This window comes from Trachurus trachurus (genome assembly GCF_905171665.1).
Source record: "Trachurus trachurus genome assembly, chromosome: 5".
In the NCBI taxonomy this organism is placed as follows: Eukaryota; Metazoa; Chordata; class Actinopteri; order Carangiformes; family Carangidae; genus Trachurus; species Trachurus trachurus.
The window spans coordinates 28444334-28468865 of record NC_139896.1 but is presented as its reverse complement, the minus strand read 5'-3'; the positions used below and the strand labels follow the sequence as shown (position 1 = coordinate 28468865).

Sequence of the window (24532 nt, the reverse complement as noted above, 5' to 3'; positions counted from 1 at the left end):
TTTCAAGATGGCTTCTAAGTATTGTACCGATATGTCAGATATCAGCATCATGTAATTATCAAAATCAATTCATTTTGGTCTAAAGCAGCGTTATTCAAACTGTGGGGTGCACCTCCCCTGGGGGGCGCCAGCGTTTTTTTTACAGGGGGTGTGACGTGAGAAAAAAAACATTAAAACAAAAGGTCTGAAGGACTGAATGATTAATTGTGTTTACAATTATATTTGATAAGATAAAAGTCAGTTTTGTAACACACAGGCTACAGTTATGCTCAGGTAAGGCAACAGGTGGAGGAAATATTTCACAATAGCAAAGGTCCAAAGCATTTAATTAGCCAGGTGTATTCAACAATAATGGAGTATCCAAAACAAAACATACACTGATCAAGAGAGAGGTGGGAGTCTGACCTGGGCATTACAATACATGAGGACCTGTGCCAGAATATCTTATTTGCCACTATAAATGCCAGATTCAAACTACAGTTTTCTTCACCAACTTTACCTCACCCCTCAAAAATTACACCGGTATACTCCCTCAATTTCCAATATCTGTGTCAGATGTTGCTGAGGGTACCATGCTACATTGCATGTAGCAATGCACTAAAGTAACTACATTTTAGTATGATAGCCTATGTGACACGCTGACTAAGATCATGGATACACCAATTCCACTAGATCCAGGACTCTGTCTTTTAGGAAATGCAACAAACTTGAAATTAAGTCAGAGTTCCAGGAAACTCATTGACATGACATTCTGTTTCCAGAAAATGATTTGGCATTAACCTGGAAGTCAGATTCCTCCCTCTCTATATCTAAATGGATATCACAAATGATGACCTGTCTACCCTTAGAGAAGATCACATATGTCATGAGAAATAGATATGACACCTTTTTTTTTTTTTTTTTTTTTTTAAAGATCTGGCAACCTTTTATTGATTATATAGAAACATTTACCCCCTAACAGCTGTGGACTCTCTGTAACCCTTAAACTGGTTCAATTGTAAATTAATATGAATGTCCATGTTTAAGATGTCTTCAAACTTCAAAATAAAGCATTCCCCCCAAAAAGAGAGAAGGCAACAAAGCCACACTGTTACATTGGCCTCAGGCTCGGCTGAATGTAGCACTACATTTGCTGTGGGACTATGGTATTGGGTATGCTGCACAGCCTCAGGTATGCAGCAGGACCAGTGGTACAGCGTCTCACACACATTTTGACCCTGTCACTATACTGAAACTTTTCATCTTCTTATGTAATCCCAATGTGAGCGACACGGCTTTCCGTGATAGGCCTTCTGTCCTGGTCACTCGCTAACTTTACTCCAGCTTTTTCTCATTGCTCATTTACATGAAAGAAAACACCTGACATCATAATAAACCATCCAGCATCAGGCTCAGAGCTACATTGCCACCTATCAGACTGGAGTGTGGTACATTGGATCACTGGCGCTGTCTTTTCCGTGGTCATAACTTGTTGAAGAGGGCAGAGGAGGCAGTTTGATTGACACATCACGATCCAATTGACTTGAACGTCGCATTCAAGATGATTTGATGATGTTTTTACAGGATTGTGACTGACTTTTGCAATCGGGGTGTGAAGAGGATTTCAAACAATGCTCCAGAATTGGATCTCCAACCTGATCATTAATTGAATGCTTTTTCTCAAAAATTGAAAAAAAAATGTATTACATTATTACAGAATGCGGCATTATTACATAATGTGGCACTACAGGGCTTATATTCTTAAAGCAGATATCAGTGGAAAGTTTTTGTTAATATAAGTCCTAAATAGTCCTATTTTCCGTCAGCAATCACTTACATGAAGTATTTCAGCCTAAACACGAGTCTCTCCGTCACTCTGCTCTGCTGTAACCCGAGGAGAAAATTTTCCTTGTGGGATACAAGTGTTATCCAATGAGGAGAGAGAACGGCATGAAGGGCTGTGTGTGCAGCCAAGGGATGCGCGTGAATGTGGTGACGTAGCACGAGGACCAATTGATGCCTGACAAGGGCGGGGGCTGCTAACTCATGGTGCGTTCAAAGAAACTCGTACTTTGTGTTTTTCCTTCCTGTGAAGTCATACCAGTTCGATCTGGTACGAGTTCACGGGTCGGAAGTTACGAGTGGCCGTTATAGGGAACTTTCACAGACAACAGGATGGTAAAAACACGAGCTACGGGTTACCTGGAACGCTACCAAGTCGTAGTTGTGACTTGAAGCTGTAACTTACGGTTTCAAAAGCCTGCCTTGAACGCAGCATTAGCCGAAACGGCCGTGAAGCTGATATCTGCTTTAATTATTGGTCAACTATTAATTCTCACCAATATTTAATGGTAAAAGTTTTTTTAATGGAGTCAGATTGAACAAATAATTACTTTCTTCGGCAAATGGATTGATTTCTTGATGGCTTCATTACGTAAAAACAACTGTCCAGAGGAGGGTTAGCAAAATAGCAGAAAAGAGACCAGACTTGCATAGTTCCCCTTTAACACAACATCACATATAGACACATAGAACGGATCAACACATCCATCTGAGACCGTAGAAATCCAATGGGGAGGAAAGTTTCAGCTTACAACTCACTAGGACAGGGATGTTCAGGTGTAGAGGTAGATAAGCAGGTAAGCAGGAACGTACTTTAGAGAACATCTAAAGTTTAGAAAGACTATGATCAGAAGAAATGAAAAAAAAACTAAGAGCACAAATTGACACATTTCATTATGAAAAAGCAAAGCAACAGAGGCAGAAATTAAACATCTAAAATAAAAACTGAACTCAGACAAATGCTACACCTCCACATTGGAAGACTTTTGTGACAATGCTGGCTTTCCAGTAGCTGCCAGTAAAGGAGCTGTAATTAGCTCAGCACGGCTAGATAACCATTACAAAAACAATAGTGAGACGAGGACATCATAGTGATTACTATAGGCTCCCTAACTTCACGTTTTCATCTTGTCCAGACGACAACCCTCACTGCAGTTCTCAGTTACTAAAACACTGCAATTTCACTCAAAGCCAGAATTCTCAAGGCACAAAGAAGTAAACTGCATCATGGCCTGTTTCAAAATTATGTTCAGGTCATGCTTAAGTTCAAACTAATGCCTCAGGCATCTGACCCGAGATGTGTGGCAAATAGTCTTGCTCATCATTCCAGATGAACTACTAAGTTTGAGAACATATCTATCAGGGTAGACCAGTGATAGATAGATAGATAGATAGATAGATAGATAGATATAGATAGATAGATAGATAGATAGATAGATAGATAGATAGATAGATAGATAGATAGATAGATAGATAGATAGATAGATAGATAGATAGATAGATAGATAGATAGATAGATACCTTTATTGTCATTCAGTTATACACAGCCTTTACAGCCTGCAGCCCAGACATATATATGCAGCTGGTCAATGTTTCCTCTGTAGAATGTGGTGAGGATACGAGTCGGGAGTCAAGCTTTCCTCAGCTGACGCAAGAAATGCAGGAGCTGTTGTCCTCTCTTCACCAGGGCCGCTGTGTTGTGCGACCACTGGTGAATCGACTATACAAACACTGATGCACATATCATGCCCTCACAACAATGGGACTTGTAGATCCTAATCAATGACACTGCACAACAGAAAATACATGTGCTTCGGGCACCATATAAACTCAGTGGGTTGTGCAGAGGCTACAGCAGGGTTATTACAGTCAACTAAAACTAGCAGTGAAAAAATTATTTAGTAAAATGAAATGAAAATAAAAACTACAATAAACAATGAAAAACTAAACTTAATGTCAGATAACATTAGCTTAGTTTTAGTTTTCTTAGAGATGACTAAAATTGCAGGAAGAAAACACCACAGCATAATATGGGATGACTTGGAGTACGACCAACCCTAACAACCATAACCTAAATTTCAGGTCTGACAGAGGCTTCTCCTAATGCCTCGGAAACTAAAAGTAAGACTAAATAAAAACTAGTCAATTCCTCAAAATAAAAACTAAACTAAAACTGCTTCATCACTTGTTGAACTAACTAAAACTAAACTGAAATTTAAAAAATCTAACTGAAAAACTAAATAAAAATAAAAACTAATGACGGTTTTAAAACTATAATAAACTTGGGCTACAGTCCTCACTGCAACTGGCCCCAGTTTTGAATCCAAGATTATCACCATCTTGGATAATCTGTCTACAACTGTCAATATGATGGTGTTACCTTCGGAGAGCAGAAGTCCGGTTTGGTCAGGATCTATCAAAAGTGGTCCAAGGAAGGAACAGTGGTGAAGTGGATTGATACACGTGGGGAGAGAAGGCTGGCCCATGTGCTCCCATCCAACAGACCAGCTACTGTTGCTCAGACTGCTGAACAAGTTCATGCTGCTTCTGATATAAAGCTGTAAGAATACATTGTAACAAAAGGGACCAACACAAGATTCACACAAGAGTCCTGTGGCTGCACCATTTCATTACATAGAAATATTGTCAATTTCCTCTGTAGCATATTATTAATATAATCAAGTTCATTCAAGTTTCACATGTTTGTAAAACATTTCTCATAGTCTGACATGGGATCTTGGATTCACAGGGTTTTACTTTAACAGCATGGATTTTTTTTACTGAAGATTACCCTAGTTGAAATAAAAATGGTCACATTTACGCATATTTGCTGAATGGATCATTTTATTTACAATGTGAAATATTCAAAATCAAGTTGCCCTGCTCTAATAATTTCATGACATCAGATGAAACTGTTGGACTTGCTGCATTCTTGATGTCTTCTCTTGTGTATTATTTGATACACATTTCCTCAAAGTTCAGTCTCACATGTTGAGAAAAGGTTACAGTGATGTGCTGAAATATCTCAGCTCAACAGGACATGTGCATGATTTATTGTGATTTTTATTTCTCTTTAATCTCACATTTAATGCACTTTGATCGTAGATTGTGAGAACAGAATTTCAAACAAACACTTTTAACAGAGAAAAATAAGAAGACCAACACAAACACAATAGGGTTCCTGGCAGTATCCACTGCTTGGACCCCTAATGATTCTCATAGTCAACATTTCCCATTTATGTGCAAACAGCTTGTCACTTAATGCTCAATATCACAGTAGCAGTTTTATTGATTGAGGTGTGCACAATGCTGCAAGTACATTGTAATTAATAAGGTGCAAGTGAACATGGTTTTTGTTTACATATAAATTCTTATTGACAAAATGCAGCATTGGACACACAGGACAAAGCACAGAGCCCTGTAGCTTATTCTGACCTTTGACCTCCCAAACAGTAAGCTATTTGTAAGTTTTCCCTCTGCTACATTGCCAACATCAGAAGAATAGAGGTGATAGAAAAAGAAGCAGGGATGTTTTACACCACTGGAGAGAGTCCTTGTTGAATAAAAGAAGAAAGTTTGATGTTGAACTTGCAAAATTTCACAGCAAAAGTTCACAACTGTTATTGGCTATGTTGCAAATAGCAAACCTTATATAGCTTATTTAAAGGGATTTTTCAATATTTTGGCAAATTCGCCTATTGCCATAATCCCTATAGTTTTAGGAGTAGGTTCATTACCTTTAATTGTTAGTGCAAGCTGTTTTTAGATTGGCGGGGCAGAGACGCAAGCTCTGCACGGCGAGCGGTATTTTCGCCTTTTCCTAAGTACTAATGGAACGTTATGAGACAGTTGTTTTCGAGGCAAATGAGTAGCCGGAACTACATTCCAGGCTGCTCGGCCAAAGCTTGCGTCTCTGCCCTGCCAATCTAAAAACAACTTGCACCGACAATTAAAGATGAACCTACTGACTGTAGACTGTAGGGATTTAATGTAGGGAAAATTTGCTGAAATGTTGAAATATCCCTTTAAACAAGAAAAAATGTAAAACATCTGACAAAAACAGTCACTGTTTATTTACTGAGCTGACATTTATTCTACATGCATTTTAAAAACAACTGTATAAATAACTGTCTGATGTGTTTTCAGAGGTCTTTTCAGAAATGGCAGGAGCAGGTGTTCCTGTCGACCACCTGCTTATTTTTCACTTTTAGAGATGTTTCATATTAATCAGCGACACAGTAGCATAAAATATGTTTACATGTGAAGGCAATTCCTTTAAATGACAATAGAAAACACACTCCAGATAAAGGAGTTATAGTAGATCTAATATAAACGCGAACATTCCCCCATTTACTGTCAGACTGCTCGTGACCGGCTCAAGCAGGTCAGGTGAAAGTGAGATGTACGTGAGCGTGTGTTTCAGGAGAAAACGTCTACAAGGCCGTGGAGTGACACACTTCACCCAGCTGGTACTGGGCCTGAGTGTGCGACGGACACTGCTTGTCCTGGCCTTTGTAGTTGAGTTTGTGGAATTCACTTGTGATGACTGACAGAGATTTGCCTTTGGTCTCTGGCAGGAACAGTCCGACGAAAAGCGCAGACAACAGGCAGACGGCTCCGAAAGGCACGAAGCAGTATTCACTCAGCTCGCTCTGTGAGGGAGAGGCAGAGGACAGCTGAAATCATGGCTGATAAAATTACAACAAAATCAACAACATCAGATGACCCTATCTCTCTAACCCCTAATCCAGACAAACCTGATCCTTTCCTCCGGTTGAGGCTCATTTCAAAGTATTTAATGTTGCATTTAGCTGCCTGTCAGTTTATCCTCATTAGTCCAAACTGTTGTAGCGTTATAGCTAAGTCAAGACATAAGGAGGCAGGAGCATATCAGAGACCCACCAGCTGTTAGGTCCAGGAAACGTTGGTCTACTTTAATGTCACCATGACAACCCTAGAATTCTAAAGTCACCTAGCAGGACCGCTATGTGGGTTTCACCATAGATATAGAAACGTTTCTATAATGGGTTACACCAACTTTGCTCATTAACGCTGAAGAAAAGAGCTGAAATAGTGATTTGTCAGTGCCAAGTGTGTGAGTGCTTTTCCATTTTGTGATTTCTGGGTCGGCAGTGCACCCGGTGTATTTTCAGACTGAGAGTCAAGCACGCCGGTCTCTTTTGTTTTGTGAATGTCACATCTGTCTTGATCTTTGTTCTTGCTGCTTCCGTGTTTTGGACTGAAAACCATGTCTAAGCCAGGTGAGGAACAAAGCTGGATCACAAAAAATCACAGAAAATCACAAAAATGTATTTATTAAATGCACTAATATATTTTAAGCATTTTTGTTATGGCATTTTTCACTGCATTGAATATTCTTCTATTACATGTTACTTATGATTTAAACAGAAAGTCCTTCCGACTGTGTGATTTTGTATGTCTACTGTCACACTGTGTGGGGGTGTGTCGAATTAAATCTGGTTTTATAATATGTGTCGTAATGTACTATGATATTGCTTTTGATAATTTCAACTCACAGCAGTGCAATAAAAACAGAAAAAAACATTAGCCTATGTTATAGATTGAGAAGAGCGACCACTGCGCACACTGATAGACTCTATGGTGATACAATTTATTGTAAACAACGTGTTGTTTCGCTTATAGCGTCGACAGGTTCACCTCTGGCGTTGCTGGGTGTATACCTTCTGGTCACATGACCCAAAACATACACAAATGGCAATAAAATGTAAAACTCGTAAGTATAATATGGCTATCTGTGTGACATGAACAATATAGCAACACTCAAATAAAATAGAAGCAATACACCCATCACATATAGAATACAACATTAACAAACATTATGTTATGTTACGTCATCTGTCCCACACAGGACTTATAAAACTGGCCGGTGTGTTCTGTGTTGTTTTATGTCATATTCTGATTTGTCAGATTGTGGATGTGTCTTGTAGAGGGGCATTGACACGATGCAACCCAGTGTCAAGTGGTGAAAATGGTATTTTTTCAGAATAATCTGGACTCAAGTGTGGAATAAATGTCATTCACTTTTGCAATGCAAACAAAATGTTTCTTGACAAATTTGACATCATTTGTCACATTATTTTGAAGAAAATTGTGTTTATAGGATAAGTCCTGCCCAGTGTTGCCAAAATGCATTACAATATATAGAAATACAGCAAAACATATCTATTTCAATTTATTTTTTTCAGAAGAATGTATAATCCTGTGTAGGTGGATCAAATATTTAATATGTATCATTCTTTTGTGGTTACACCTTTTGACATTTTTGGGGCATTCAGTCTTACTTTTGTTAGAAAACGTTCATATGTAATTTTGAATTGCATAAAACCAGCATGAATACAAAATGTACATGTTTACAAGATATTTGTGAATTGCTCATCTTGCCAACCCTTATTTGTCACCGACCCAGCAGCAGCCATGCTGTAAGAAGATTATTCTTCATTTCTGTGTTTGGTTGCTAACGCTCCAAATTTGCCTTCAGTGTATCTATCATACAACTTGCACAATGTGGAGGTTTGTTCTATTTATATACCAAGTTTATATTCAGTTTGTTCCAGTTTGAGAATAAACTTTTGAAACAAGGTACATGACAAATGGAAATATATGCTTGGTTATTATTAGCATGTTTGTTGGTTAATGTTGGCAGGTGGATGAATGAATGCTGATAGGTGGTGTGTGGGAGACTGACCACCAGAAATGGGAAGATCATTCCGATGATGAAGAGGTTGAGCCACATCATGGAGCCGGCGATCATGTAGGCTGCAGGCCGAGCCGTCTGGTTGAAGAGCTCAGTGGGCAAAACACCGGTCACTCCAGCTGACACAGACACACAACACAAGTATCAACATTACTTCAAAAAGAAAGGATGAAGTCACAGTCACAGTAAATACATGACAGCACATAAACTATTAGAGAGAGAAACAGTGATGAACATGTTTATGAGACTATGTGAAGAATGGAAACTGGGATAACAGCGACACTGACCTGGTCCCATGCCGAAGCTGAGGATGTAGGTGAAGATGCAGGCCATGCTCAGGTACGGCATCCAGGATATATAGTGCTGTTTGTACGTGGGGAGGGAAAACAAAAGTATCCACAGTGAACAACTCACACACACACACACAGAATAAACCGATATTATATCAGCCCTGTTCTCACACATCTCAAACATCAGGTGACGTCTGAATGTTGACTCAGGATGCCTCCTAGTGGACGGACTGACTGACCTTCCACATCATGTTACTGGATGTGACGCACATGAATGAAATGGTGAGAAAACTTGTTTCTAGAGTTTCTGACTTTCCCTTATTTTAGAGTATGAGTTCTTGTAGTGTAGTCTTCATTTTAGATTTTGTTAGTTTAATTCTCAATTTGGTCAAAATGACCAGGGGCTAGAGGGGCTGTATTGGTTGTTCCAAAAGTCAAGGCTCAAATCTAAAGGTGGCTGGGCCTTTTCCATCAGAGCCCCCCGGCTTTGGGGGGGGCTCTGACCTGAGGAGATAAGGTGTGCGACTGAGTGGCACCTTTTAAATTACTTCCCAAAACCCACTTTTACAGACTTGCTTTTATTGTGATCCTCTTTTCTTTTTTTTTTCTTTTTTTTTTAAAATCACCCTCTTATTGTTTCCTTTTGTTTCCTATCAGTCTTAATGTATCTTTACTCCCTTAGTTGGTTTACAGTAGTTCCCCATTTTATCTCACAGTTTTTTTTACTTAGTTTTTCTTCTTTCTTTTATCCCATCTTTTCTCATCGTATCTCATTTTATCATGTAGACCCCCTCTTTTATTTATTTTATCTAATTAACTGCATCCTACATTTTAATTTGACTCCATCTGTTATTGGGGTCTTGTATTGCCTGTGTTGCTGTAATGCTTGGGCCGTCCATCTCCTATGGCTTGTGACATTTGTATGTGACTTTATATGTTGCATTTGTCAAGCACTTTGTATACTTAATAAAACTTAATAAATAAAGTTATTATTATTATTAAGTGTATGTTTGGAATGTCTGGTGTCATCCTGTCTTCCTGTCAAGTTCCCCACCTGTGTGACTGTGTTCCCCAGCCTAATGTGTTTCACCTTCCTTGTCTCCCTTCTCCCTTGTGTGTGTGTTGCCCTTCCCTTCTGTGCCAGATCGCCTCGGCGTCCCTATGTATGCGTTCCAGCATTTTTCCTTGAGTATTTCTCAGTGAGTGTCTGACCAGTTCCTCTGTTGATTGAGCTTGATTGACCTGACCGTGATTTTGTACTTCAGCCTGATTTACTGCTTGCTTTGTGTTCAATAGGACTGAAGAGGATGTTGTTATGATGCCATGTAACACCCTTTGAGACAAACTGTTTGTAAAAACGGGCTATACAAATAAAATGGCCTTGCCTATACAGACTATGATTTTGCCTGAACCCCGCTGTCTCTGCATTCTGAGTGCTGATCCTGATACATTCAAGTGGTTTAATACCTCAAACGACAGAGCGATAGTGAAGACAACAGCCCAGACGGTCATGAGGATGAACCCTCCCATCAGCATGAACCTCCGACCTTTGTGCTCGATCAGCAGGTTCTGAAAAAACATTCAAATATTTACATCAGACTGTGTTTCTGCTCTTCGTGCTGAGCGATAATAGAACACACACAGAGGCATCAGAGAGCTCATTGTTAGTTTCCACCGTTTAACAGCTACATTGAACTTCTCATCTCGTTTCTTGGAAACTTCGCAGTGTGAAGTGATACCACATCATGTTTCAGTGCTCTACAGGGACAAAGCGTTAACACAGCACACAGCGCTGCGTCCAGCACAGAAACTACACCATTAGTCAGCTCTGAATCTTTCAGAGGAATGCAACCACCGGCCTCCCGTTGCCTCCAGCTGCTTACATAACATGTGTTCCTCTGGCAGATACTTACACACATTATACAGGCTATGAATTCACATGTCCCGGTGCCAATGGTGATATACTGGATTTTCTCATCAGCTATTCCGGCCTCTTTAAACACGTACGATGCGTAGAAGTAAATCTGGAAGAAAGAAGATCATAAAGAGACGTGAGAGTCCTGCAGGGCAACGTTACCGGTGTTTCTACTGTTGCTAAGCTGATTAAGCATTTTGTACATAGAGTAATTGTGTTAATACCCAACAACCTTTCTAAACCTGTCAGGCATGTGGTTAAAAGCCTTGAAACACGCTGTTATTTGGTCAGCGCTCTACACGCAGCTCTGAAAACCAGTTTAGATGTGTGATGAATATTTATACAGGGTAAAAAAATGTGAAAGGAAAATGACAAAGCCCTTTAGCCATGTACTGTGGTTCATACTGCACATAAAATCATCTGTACACATCATTCACTGTGTATTACAGTGAGGCATGATGCTCCATCAACAGTATGCATTATTAATATGACCTGCAGGAACGTAAAGAAATCCAGACATGACGCAACCCGCTGATGGATCATCTCAAATTTCTAATCAACTGTTGGACGTTGCCGGAGGAAACCGTGTCCAGGGAAACATCTGATACTGTTACTGTGGCTCGGTATCATCAACACTGGTCCTCTTGGGTTACATAAGACGATTTTCTATAGAGAGACCCCGCTGCACCTTTTGGACACACACACACTGTGTTCTGTGCACTGTGCGCTCCGATGACATTTACTGTATTGTCAGTTCCTCTTACCGAGTCGTTGCCGCAGAGCTGCATGGCGCTGCTGATGACCATGACGGTGATGAGCTGCCAGCGGACGGAGCGGTCGGAGAACAGCTCCCAGGGTCGGCTGGGCCTCATTCCTTTGATTTCAGCCTGTTCCTGCAGGATCTCATCCAGCTCGCTGCTCTGGACCTCACAGCCACGGAGACGTCTCAGAGCTGAGCAGGGACAAAAAACACACAACCATGCAACCTGAGAGAGTCTCTTATATCAGAATCTGAATATTATTGTATTGTTATTATTATTATTATTATTAATATTATTGTATTGAATAATATTTATTGATCCCCAGAGGGAAATTCTTTGGCTACATACAAACTCCCAATGGAAAAATGTAAACATGAAACACTGTATGCATGAGAGTTAGATAGTAGAGGTAGATTAAAATCCAAAATAAATAAATAAAATAAAATAGAATAATAGCAAATACTACAATACCAACCACTTAGAATATACATATACCCAATAGCAGAAAGATGTGCTTTCAGCATTCACACTGATAAGCATATTTGCATATTCACACATATACATGAGGTTTAAAATACGACGTGCTTGGTTGATGGTGGTGGAAGAAAGATAAAAAGTGAGTTGTAGAGCAGTAAAAAGGAAACTAGAAAATATACAGTATATGTAAAAAAAAAAAAAGTATTGGTTGACTGTCACAGTACAGTACCCACCATTAATACAGGCCTCTTTGTCCCCCCTGTCGATGAGCAGGTATCTGGGGCTCTCTGGGAACCACGGCAGGGTCAGCAGCTGAATGAGGCCTGGGATGGCATTACTGGCAAGGAGGTACTGCCAGCACGGTTCACTGCCCAGGATCTCTCTGTACACAAATAAACCAAAGTGTTACTGGAGTCTGTAACCCTAGCTTTGAAATCAACCGCACAAATTCTGAAGTTATACCTCAGTCCAACTACCTGACCCAACACCACACCGAACGCTGTAAAAACAGCAGACGACAACGAGATCGCCCCCCGTAAGTGCTGTGGTGCACTTTCTCCAAAGTACATGGGTTGCACGTTCATGCTGATTCCTGCAAGACAAACAGTGAGTGGCTTTACATTTTTTTGAATGCAGGATGGATATATGATTCAATTAGAGTCTGATTATGAAAGTGTCAGAAGGCAAACATATAAAGTCAATCTACTGCCATAACAAACATACCAGCGTTGATTCCCACCAGGACCCGTGAGATAATGATCATCTCAAAGGATTGGGCAGCTCTGCTGGTCAGAGCCAGGAGCGCACCGCTCATGAGGAAAATGTTGTTCAGCAGCAGACATTTCTTCCTATTGAATGGGAAATAGAACATTATTAATAAATTGTTAATAACTTTTAGAGATCAATTAAGTGTAAATAAACACAGAGTCTGTTAACTCATGTCTGGCCATGTTGCAGTAAAGCCATGTGGGAAAATTATAAATATAAACCCAAAACCAGTAGACGAGTAGATCCAACAGATCTAATCTGTATAACTCACATCAATGTGCTTCATTGTTGCACAGCATCTAAGACATGGTCTTATACTGAATGTGATTGGTATTGATGAGTCCTGCTGGTATAAACTACAGCAATAACTTAATATTATTCCACCACTGAAAATAGTCCCAACAAAAGCATGTTATTCCTGTTAAAGTTGGCATAAAATCACATTTTCCATCTTTTTTAGAAAACATAAAGTGATACATTACGAGACAAAGTTGTTTTCAAGGTAAAATCATGCAAAACTGCTGATGCGTCAGGGGTTTTTCAGCAAGCAGTCTCTGCATTCACCTCGAAAACAACTCCGTCTCGTAACGTTCCGTTATTATCTCATAGTGTGGTGAATGTGTAGGTCACAACTTGTCCACGAGAGCATTTTGGATTGTGTATTTGATGAGTTTGATGAGGGAAACCAAGATATTCCATGAGCCTCTGTAGCGTAGCTCTGAGCAGCTTGCGGCTCTGCTCCGCCGTTCTAAAAATAGCTTGCACTGACAATGGGGCAATTTGCCAAAATGTTGAACTATATCTTTAAAGATTTATATCTTCAACAGGTACCCGTGGACCACAGGCAGGGTGATGGAAGTCACAAAGTCCTGAGAGGTGAACAAACAAACAGTAATTCTTTTTATGGGATTTGTTGACAATAAGAAAAAAAAAAATTAAATATCTTTTGAAACCAGTCTTTGCATGTGCTACTTCCAGTCATAAGCCATACTTGCTGAAATTGCAAGTTTTTGTTATCTTAGTTAAAAAAAACGTATTTCTGTTCAATCAAACATCCACGTGTGTCTTCCTTTATTTTGCTGTGGTGTTGGAGCCAGGCCAGAACAGTTTCTGATCCAAAACACAACCACCAGAGGTTTGTATGTACACGTGATAGAATACAGTAAATGAACAATCTCTACTGTATATTCATTTATACATGTGCGTATGAACGAGTTGATCATTGCCTCTCTGCATGCTGCCGTGTGTTAGTCCCGATTCTTTATATTGGAAGCCCAAGAACAAACCAGTGAAGTCTTTCGTACAAAAGTAGTAACGTTTACTCAGGTCACAGATAAAGATAAAGTACATCAGCGCTGGACTCAGGGTGACAGAGCTCTCGCAGGATCTCGGTCAGGAGTGAGTCCAGATTTCAGGAAATGGGTCACATTTATCTTCTTGGGCTGGGCCTGCCCTGTACAGAGGTTGGATCTGTCACTGTCCACGCATGTTCTCAGAATGTGATAAGCAACATGATGTGTGTGCGTTGTTGTTCAGGCGTGTATCTAATGCAACAAACCTAACTGACAGACTAAGAGAACTCAGCAGTTACATTATGTCCTTGTTTATCAGGCTAGAGTCACACTATCTGGCTTCATGTTCACACATCAGGTTATGTGCGTTCAAGTGCTAAAACAGAATACATGATATCTCAAAACATACATCACGTCATTGAAGTATAAACATACATAACGTCCCAGAACATATCCAATTGTAACACGTGAAAATCTCAATTTCTAACCTGTGCATTCATATACTGTATATTCACATGCTGTGTGATGCAGCATCTCACCTTCCAAAGCGTATGGTCATAGGTCCTGCTATAAGAGCCCCTGCAAAGCCCCCTAATGAGAAGATGGAGACAATGATTGTCCAGATTAGCGTCACCTGGTAATCCTCCAACTGCATGTCCCAACGCTCCAGGAACGTCTCATTGATAAAGGTCTGAATGAACTGTGAGAGAGGACAAGAGAGTTTATCATTACCTGCTGTTTGCTGCTCTTGTTTGGATTCCAGTGTGTTAATCTGTTGCCACTAGCACGTTGCTGCAGATTGTGAGTGTGTCCTGTTTTGTTTTGCTCATAATGTTTATAGTAGACTGAAAATGGATTGCCCCTCTGAAATGAATAAAGTTGTGTGAATCTTAATCAGAATAATTCAAGTCTAACTGAGTTAAATAAACACACACACACACAGAGGAACAGTTAAAGCAGACAAATATCATCTCTCATTCATTTATTGATGAAATTCTATAAAGCGAGAGAGGCTTGACTCTGAATCTAAATCATCTGCACTGTTTCTTATTATTCTGAATGATCACTGGCGGAAGTTTGTGCTCTTTTTTATTTTTATTTTGTGAGTGTTTTTTTTTTGCCATCACTGATGCTCCTGTTCCTGAGGAAAGATCCAGCATCCATTTCCACAGCAAAAATCACACTGGATACAGTGAGAATGACTAATCACTGACACAAGTAGCCTAATTCTTGTTTGTGCCAAAACTGTGACCCAAATTATGAAATAATACTGATGCTGGTCTGCCCAGCTCACACTAGCAACACAGAACACACATGCAGAAGAAGCATCGCTGGTATTACGTAATATGCCACAATGCTCAGAACTCAGCTGCCAGTTGATTGGTTGGACCAATAATGAGCTCTAATACAACTGGATGATCATTTTTTGGGATGTAGCTTTCAATGCAGGGAGTGTCTCTGTTATTTGGCCTATTGTGATTGATTGGACAAAATAATAGAGACACCTACCAGTATAATGCAGCATCATCAGCTACACCATCCAAAACGACCTTTCGGGTGAATCAACACTTCTCAATTTACAACAATATTAATTACACTGAGCACCATAATCTTCATAAAGATAGGGTTTCGTGGATTGCTGAATTAGACTGCATTAGCTTTAGCCACGTGCTGCTAATAACCTGCCAAGTGTGTGTCCACACTGATGGCTGCTCAGCTCTCTAAACTTTCACCTCTGACCCTCGCCAGCCCTATACTGTATACAGAGTCCTATGCGTGTACAGTGGATAAACGTCTCTCCTTCCACTCATAAAAACACAAAGCACACACTGACAAATATATTAGAAATGACAAACACCTACAACTGTGGGAGAGTTCATTATGGCCAGGTTGTAGCCATACTGCAGAGTTCCTCCAATGGCTGCAGATGCAACCATGAGCACCAGTACCAGAGGACTGCCCTGTTGATACACACACACACACATACACATGCACTTTTCATTTACATTATATACAATTGCATCTGATTAAGTACTTAAGTTCATTTACTTTTGTACAATCATAAAGAACCTGTCTGTTTGCTGCATGTCTCCTGTGTGTTTCAAAGGAGACAGTTACACCTGCAGTATGTGACACTATGACAAACAGTTTTTTTTGTGTTAAATCACAATCAAAATCATATAAACATATACACGATTCTGATTCTGTGTACAAATTCCCTGGACGATCACATCACATCAAACAACAGGGGAGTCAATCTGTAAAAGTATCCAATAAACCAGTGAAAAGTATAAAAGTCCACTTTACCTTCTGTGCACCTGACTGGGACATTGTTAATCGGACGCGGTGGTTAAACAGAAGTTAAAAGTAACTATTCTTGATCAAGTCCCGACAGCTGAGAGCCTCACAGGTCAGCCCACCTCCACCAGATCCACAAGCACACACAGCACAAGCTCGAACACGCGCCTGCAGCGCGCATGAGATGTAGTTAGGCCTCTTATGATTGGCTGCATTTGCGCAATCCCCGGGCCGGTTACGCACAAGTGGTCAAACACCGAGTTGATGTCTCACAGGACTCCTACCTGCAATAACAATGATTGACCGAGGGGAACCGCTCTGTGCGCACGAGAGAGTGTGAGCAGAATTAATGCCACATAGGTAGCTATGCTGTCTGTCAGTAATTAAGAACAACTACGCACGCGCATTCAGGTTAGTGAGGTTTCCCATCAATTTTAGGGGTGGTCCCTGCACGCGGTAGTTAACGTCACAGCCTAAAGAAATAAACAGAGTTGTTGTGGTTCAGGCTGATTTCATTGAATACAACAATTATCTCTTTTTATTAATTTTTAAATATGCATCACTGAAGCACATTTAACACTCTCTCTATAAATTCATATTCTTATTTTCTGTTTTACTCCAGGTTTGACAGTTGAATAAATGCTTTTAAGCTTTTAAAAGTAACAGTTCTTTAAGTACAGGCACCACTGACAGACAGTATCACATGTCCTGTTAACAAGCAGCAGCCTCTATGCATTATGTATGTAGCAGGCAGTGCTCCTGCTACCTGGCTCCAAGACGTCTGTCTGTGTATGTGCATCATCAACAGGGCAGCTCACTGATGATGGTGCTAATGGCCGAAGAAACTTTAGTAAATAGCCTCAACTTTGCTACAACGAATTGGCATCAACAGTTTCTATCTATCTATCTATCTATCTATCTATCTATCTATCTATCTATCTATCTATCTATCTATCTATCTATCTATCTATCTATCTATCTATCTATCTATCTATCTATCTATCTATCTATCTATCTTCACTAACTACATGTATTTGTTGATGTACAGTTTAACCATTTTCTTGAACACTGTTCTGTAATCTCCATCTGAATGTTAATGCTGTTATTACTGTAAGCTTCATGGAAACAAGTGTGATTGTGGCAAAGTACCTGCTGGTGTCCAGCAGATGGTGCTGGTTTGAAATGTTGCCAGGCTGCTTCAGTATGGAGATTTGATCTTTTATTATTTCTTCTGGTCTCTGTGAGTGACAGATCAGAGACCAGCACTAGTTAAAGAGAGGCCTGTGATCATTATTAAAGAAGGTACATCATTACTAAGGGATCAAACAGGGATTTCTGTTGTCTGCATTTTGAACTTCAGGTTATGAAATGATTTCACCCAGCCTGATATTTTGATTTAGAGTTTAGTGGAAAATAAAAACAAGACATTATTGACTGAGTGTATATTTTCTTCTGTTAAATCACTGGAGAGATACAGTAGAATGACACATTTTGGATAATTGGGATAAAAATGATTTTTGACTGTTGTGTCTGAAGGAAATGTAGAGGAGACACAGAGAGCACAGTTTCCCATCAGTTTGGGAACAGCTCCACTGGACTCTACCCAAAACACTTCACTGCTGCAGTTTTCCAGGAAGGTTTGGCAGCTCTTGTGGACCTGACAGAGGGCTCTGTGGTGGAGAGTGGCACTGAATGGTCCTTCAGAGCTCATGAATATCCACTACAAGCTTCATCTGGCAATCTGACCAAGTTTTGTCAAGATATCAGAATCTGGACCAAACTGTTTGGACAGATGGGGATGCATGAGCTTTTCTTAGGCCCAGCTCCTTTAAGGCAAAACAAACAGGAAAAATACTACTAATAATAAGATACAAATTACTTTATGAATCCATTAATTTATCCATCATCTCATCTACCATTTGCAGAAGAGGCCTGGTGGCTGTGGGTATGAAAGATCTTCTGTATCTCTCTGTCCTGCAGTGAGGAGAGAGGAGCCGTCCACCACTGCTGTTTTTTTTGGTCCATCAAGGTGTAATGAAGTGGATGATCTGAGTTGTTCAGAATGACCTCTAATCTCACCTTCAGTGTGCATCTCTCCACCTCTTCCCCCAGTGTGTCCAATCTGGCTCCAATCACAGAGCCAGCTTCTTATTTTATTTTTTATTTTTTTCCCCCAGTCTCCTTATGTCCTCCTATGTGATGCTGCCTAGTGCCTCCCAGACTGCAGCATAGAACAATGGCTTTTTAAAAATAATTTATTAATTTTAGAAAAGATATAGAAGATAATACTAATAATCATAATACTACTAATAATTATTATTTATAATAATAATAATAATTCAGCTACATTCATATATCTCAAAATTAAATTAAATTTCTACAACATCTTAGGTTGTATAAAAGCAAATGAAGAGTTCATTTGCAAAAGCAAATAAATGCCATTTTGAAAAAAATGAGCTGATGCTTTTGAATTATTCTTTACATAGTGTTGTTTTCAATAAAGCTTTATTTTTTGAGTTACATCTGTTTTTGTATGTCTCATCTGCTTGGTCAAAGCCACTCAACTTTGGTTTGACTGATATCACCTGGTGTAAATAATAATTAAAACATTTCAAATATATATTTTTAAAAAAAACGGAGTTATCTGCTTTTGCAAATGAACCATTCAAATGGAAAAACGTGTAATGCAGTTTCCCAATTTATAATTTACATTTAACATTAAACTTATTGTAGACTCTTGTGCATTTCAATTTAAATATTTATTATTATCCAGGAAGTCCAGCTAACTGCTAGAAGAAAAAAAAGTCATATTAAGGTCATAATGAGACGGTGCCCCCTCCTCCCCCCTCCCTCTCTGCCTCTAATTGGTCAGCCTCTGACAGGATTACACGAGTTTCCTCAATTGAACACAGTGAAGTTAGACGACCGTCCACCCTGCAGGAGAGGAAGGAGAGAGAGGAAGAAACACACACAGAGATACATAGAGAGAAAGGGATAGAGAGAGAACACGGGTCGAAGTGACCTGCAGACCTCAGCGTGTCAACTTGTCAGTAGATCACATGTTGGTGGACGGAGCTGCTGTGTGATTGAATATTTTCTGTGCTGATGGTCGCTGCCGCCGCCGCCGCTCGTCCTGGAGTCTGCAACACTAATGACTAATGTGGATTCTCATCACACGGCCGCACTCCACTGAAGCTCCACTTCAACTTTCTGCTGTTTAGGCTTCAATTCCGTCAGGATGACGCGGATATTCTGGGATACAATTTTCCTCATTAGCGGTGAGTAGAAGAATTGAGCAGGAAAAATGATCAAATCTTATTCAGAGCTCACGTCACTTCAGGTTGAGATAAATGTAGAGATTAGAGATAAAGGTTCATAGAGTAGAAAGTGAGATGGGACTCCTCAGTGCTCATGATGTGATATTATTTAAAATGAATGCAGTAGATTGCATTACCACTTTCATTGCAGTCACTACAATACTCCCATTAAATTCAAAGTGCATTGATCTTATCAGTTGCATTATCCTTACTGTGGTTCATGCTTTTCCTAGATAGTGGTGTCAGTATGCTCTTGAGTGACTCCATTTATTTAAACTGAAGTGGCTGTATTATTCCAATGGGTTCATGTGCTCTATGTTTGTCTGTGGTGGGAGGATTCTGTAAAAGAAAGGCATACTTCTCAGTTCCTTCAGATTTCAATGATCCTTTTTGCCTAGAAAAAACCCCTCTGTCAGCTGGATTCAGCCTCTATAGGTTGTGTGGCTTCACAGGACATTGTGTATTTATAGTGCTTGGGTTTCATCCTTTTAGTGGATGCTTGACCCTGTTACTATTGTTGGGTACCAGTTACTCAATGAAGCATCGATATCACATTGAAGAGCAGGTCACATGATCACAGCGGCATAGTGACATATTTTCTAGGTCCTACCCTCAGGTTGTTCATCGTATACACTGTAGCTGACACCTGGTGTCACGTTATGCTGGTCTCTTGGGGTGGGGTGGGGTGGGGAGGGGAGGGGGAATCACAATACAGTAATATATATTTTCTATATTCCTATAGGTACTTTTAGTATGTCTGTGGTACTCAATGGTGAGTTTACAGTGAACTTTCTGGTTTTTCTGTTATCATATTCCTGCAGGGATTTGTTGTTCTTCCTATAATTTCTCACATCGGGACCGTGCTGTCATCTAACAGACGTTTGCTTTGCTCTCGGTAGGTTCCCTCTTTACGTTCGGAGCAGGGCCGAGCAATTCAACAATCATTGAAGCTCGTATCTCCATTGATACAAACTCCACCGCTGGTCCCAACACCTCCACCAGCAGCTCCGCAACAACCAGCAGTGCGAGCACAGCGACCACTACAACTGACATCCCTACTGCCAAAAGTAAGTCAGACTGTATGAAGGGGTTGCTCATCAATCTCTGTAAGATATTGCTGCAGGGATTTGTACTTCTTCCTGTAATTTACCCATCAGGCTGTATGATATGTCAACATCTGTCTTGTTTTCCTCCGTGCAGATTCCCTCTTTACATTTGAGAACAATTCAACGATTATTGATGTTGGCATTTCCATCACCACAAATTCATCTGCAGCTCAGAACAGCTCCACAGACAGCTCTGCAACTCTCAGCAGAAGTACCATCGCCACAACAACGACTGCAGCTACCACTGCCAGCGTCCCCCCAGTTAAAAGTAAGTGTTCGCACAGTTGTGCCAAGATGCAGGGAAGAGACCAGTGCCATTGTCATCTCAAGAAAAATTCATGCAGACTGTGCCAACTGTCCTCTTTGCAGCCCTTGATAAACTCTCACTGCAGCGTTGCCTCCACAGCAGGAGTCCTCCATACTGTAAAGCCTCCCACTGAGCTGCAGTGCATCAACATTATGCAGACAGTGTGGCGCACACTGATAATTGATCCTGTTAGCGTGAGTGAGGGCAGCAGTTGTGGTAAATGAAAGATTATGAACAGTATCTTCAGCATTTCCACAAAAGCTGCACCTACAGTACTGGGTTATTATGTGAAAAGCACCTTCCTCGCCCTAAAGGCCGGTTTCTGTCTCAATGTTCTCGTTCGACTGCCAAAATCACATGGAATGAGAGAGGGGTTGGTAGGCAGATGCCTTAGGGACAACAGAGGGCTTTCACAGAGTCTGAAAGAAGGAGACAATACATGTAGGCTGCAATCCAAAAGCCCATTTACCTTTGGAATGGAGTGTGTGACGAAGGCTGTTGTGCAGCTATCTGTCTGGATGTTCATGCTCGTCCCACCCTGAATGCCACACTGTGGCATCTGTTTCGGCTGCTTGTGGAACACTGACGTCTGTTATGTCAGTTATGTAGGAATTTGTCTGACTGTACAGCTTGTGCGTTTAAAAAAAAAAAAAAAAAAAAAAAAAAGTCTGGTTTTGTCTAAATGGTTCATTCAATCTGATATTTTTGTCCAGTTATTTTGTTTGTCGGAACGAAAACTAATATAGCTGCTTGGAAGAAAAAAAAACCTAAGCTACGGCAAAGGCTTTAATTTCTGCTAAAGAATAAAGGATCCTGCAGGGATGTTCTCTCCTAATGCAGGTTGATGGATAGAGTTTTTGTTTGTAGTCCCTCGGTGGGAGTTTTCTTTGACTTTTCTTGACTCTAATTGCCCCTTCCAGGAACAATGAGAGATGTAAGCCATCACACATCCACACGCAACTGCCAACAAAAGGCTTCAGTTCACCGGTGGTGGCGTGGGTGTCAGCTTTAGGATTTAGAACATGTCGTTTCAGGCCTTTGCCAGATTAAGGCTATTTTTAGATTTATGATATTGACCGTCTCATGATCCGTACGCTGACAAATGGCTGTTGAATTACATTTGATCATCAAGGCAGAATTTTGTTGAGCGCATCATGATATTAGGAGATGTTGCCCCATACCCAGGACTTAAGAGAGAACTGGCCACACAGCTGCACCAAGATAATTTAATCTGCATTGGTTCCACTGAGAAATATTAGTAGCTCATGGTCTGAGAAACAGCAGAAACACTGTCCTGAACTTTCATAAACCTTTTATATATATGTGTCTCTGAAGATGTCAACAATGCCTCGTTGTGTGTCTTCACAGAGTTTGTGGCCGCGGCAGTTCGGTCTCATTTCGACGACTGCCCAGACTCTCACCGCCATTTCTGTTTCCATGGCACGTGTCGCTTCCTGATATTAGAGGAGACGCCTGCGTGTGTGTAAGTCAATACTTGTCCAAATATGAAATATCAGCCTTGTTTTCATTTCATTGTTCAATTTTGTTTGGTTTCTGAAACATTAGAAATGGATTCAAATTATTCTGCGTGTCATTCCCCCCCTCTCTGCCTCCCATTTCCTGTCTCTCTCAACTATCCTGTCATTAAAGGCAAAAAATCCCCCAAAAATATATACGGTATATAGCCTATATAAAAAATAAATAAAGAAATGGATGCAAATAAGCTAATATGTATAATATCAGTGATACAGTAACTCCAACCTTTCACGTATACTATATATGAAATGAAAGTGATGGTTCAACATTTTGGCAAATTGGCCCATTGCCATAATCCCTATAGTCATAGCAGTAGGTTCATTACCTTTATTTGTTGGTGCAAGCTATCTTTAGAATGGCGGAGCAGAGTTGCGAGCTGCTCAGAGCTACGCTACGGAGGCTAATGGGATTTCTTGGTTTCCCTCATCAAATACACAATCCAACAACTCCAAAACACTCTTGTGGACAAGTTGTGACCTGCACATTCACCACGCTATGGGATAATAACAGAACGTTACGAGACAGAGTTGTTTTAGAGGTAAATTCATGCAAAACCGCTGATGCGCGTTGCCTTCAGGGACAGTTTTTCAGCAAGCAGTCTCTGTATTTACCTCGAAAACAACTGTCTCGTAATGTTCCGTTATTATCTCATAGCGTGGTGAATGTGCAGGTCACAACTTGTCCAGGAGAGCGTTTTGAAGTTGTTGGATTGTGTATTTGATGAGTTTGATGAGGGAAACCATGAAATCCCATGAGCCTCCGTAGCGTAGCTCTGAGCAGCTCGCGGCTCGGCGTGGCCGTTCTAAAAATAGCTTACACCGACAAATAAAGGTAACAAACCTACTGCTATGACTATAGGGATTATGGCAATGGGGAAATTTGCCATAATGTTGAACTATCCCTTTAAAAACACTCTTTTGTGTATTTGTACCTAGAACTGAACAAGAGCTGTCCATTGTGGTCCGATTTTGTAGAATTTACAAAATTTAATTTACTGATTTCAAAAACTTTAAAAATGTTAAAAAAAGAAAAGCTGAAGTTGAGTGACTGTGGTCTCTTATATTCCAATGACGTTAACACGCTGTTTCAGTAGTAGGACACTGCAGTCGTTTCTGTTTTCAGCTCTTTTCCACTGGAACGCTCCCCTTACACACGTTGGTCTTTTATTGTGATGCTCTTAGATTGTGGCAGTTTTATCATTCCTCTGACTCAGCGTGTCTCCACACAGATCTGATTTGTGCTTCATATAAAACCCATGAGCCAGAGTTTCTGTCCTCAGACTGATCTGACCCTGTGTTTCAGTTGTCATCCAGGCTTCATGGGGATGAGGTGTGAGCACGCGGACCTGCTCGCTGTAGTAGCAACTAACCACCGACCACAGACCGTTGCCACGGTGCTGGTGTTGTGTGTCATTGGGTGTGTTCTGATCATGGTGTTGTGTACACTTTTACAGTGAGTAAAGCACATTTCAGTTGATTCTTACAACAATATCAATCTATCCATCCTGTGCACCAGTCTCTAGACACATGGATGGAGCAGTATGAGGCCCGTTGATTTTTGTAGGATTTTTTTTATTACTCAAGCCTTTTATTTTCCAGCTGCTGGTGGAGGCAGGACTGTCAGAGACGGAGACACGCGCATCACTACGTCACCGAGAAGCATGCAGCGTCCTGCTACCCCTCTGAGAGCGGTACCTTTGTTTCTTTCTTATGTTTTTTACAAAAAGAAAAAATTGCATGTGCACCGTTGTGTTTGTTTTTGTCTGCCAGGTTTAAATAAATGAAATGAAGGCCTAACTGTTGATAGCTTTATGGAATTTGACGAATGCTGCTGGCCCAGTGCACGCTTGTAAATACAGGTATGAGTAGAATAAAGAGCTCTACATTTCAGCCAAAAATCAACAATGTG

At 40.4% G+C, this 24532-nt stretch overlaps 1 protein-coding gene across 1 annotated transcript; it reads right to left on the bottom strand.

The window, feature by feature from the left end:
* Positions 1-6254: 6254 nt before the first annotated feature.
* LOC310986174 (solute carrier family 2, facilitated glucose transporter member 11-like) lies at positions 6255-16391 on the bottom strand (the record flags this gene model as incomplete). The annotated part of the gene is made up of 12 exons (XM_083971988.1): positions 6255-6473; positions 8549-8676; positions 8845-8920; positions 10315-10416; positions 10761-10871; positions 11527-11714; positions 12234-12382; positions 12463-12592; positions 12724-12848; positions 14600-14760; positions 15923-16021; positions 16368-16391. 12 exons carry the CDS (start codon positions 16389-16391, stop codon positions 6255-6257), a joined length of 1512 nt encoding a protein of 503 aa, XP_083828114.1.
* Positions 16392-24532: the final 8141 nt, after the last annotated feature.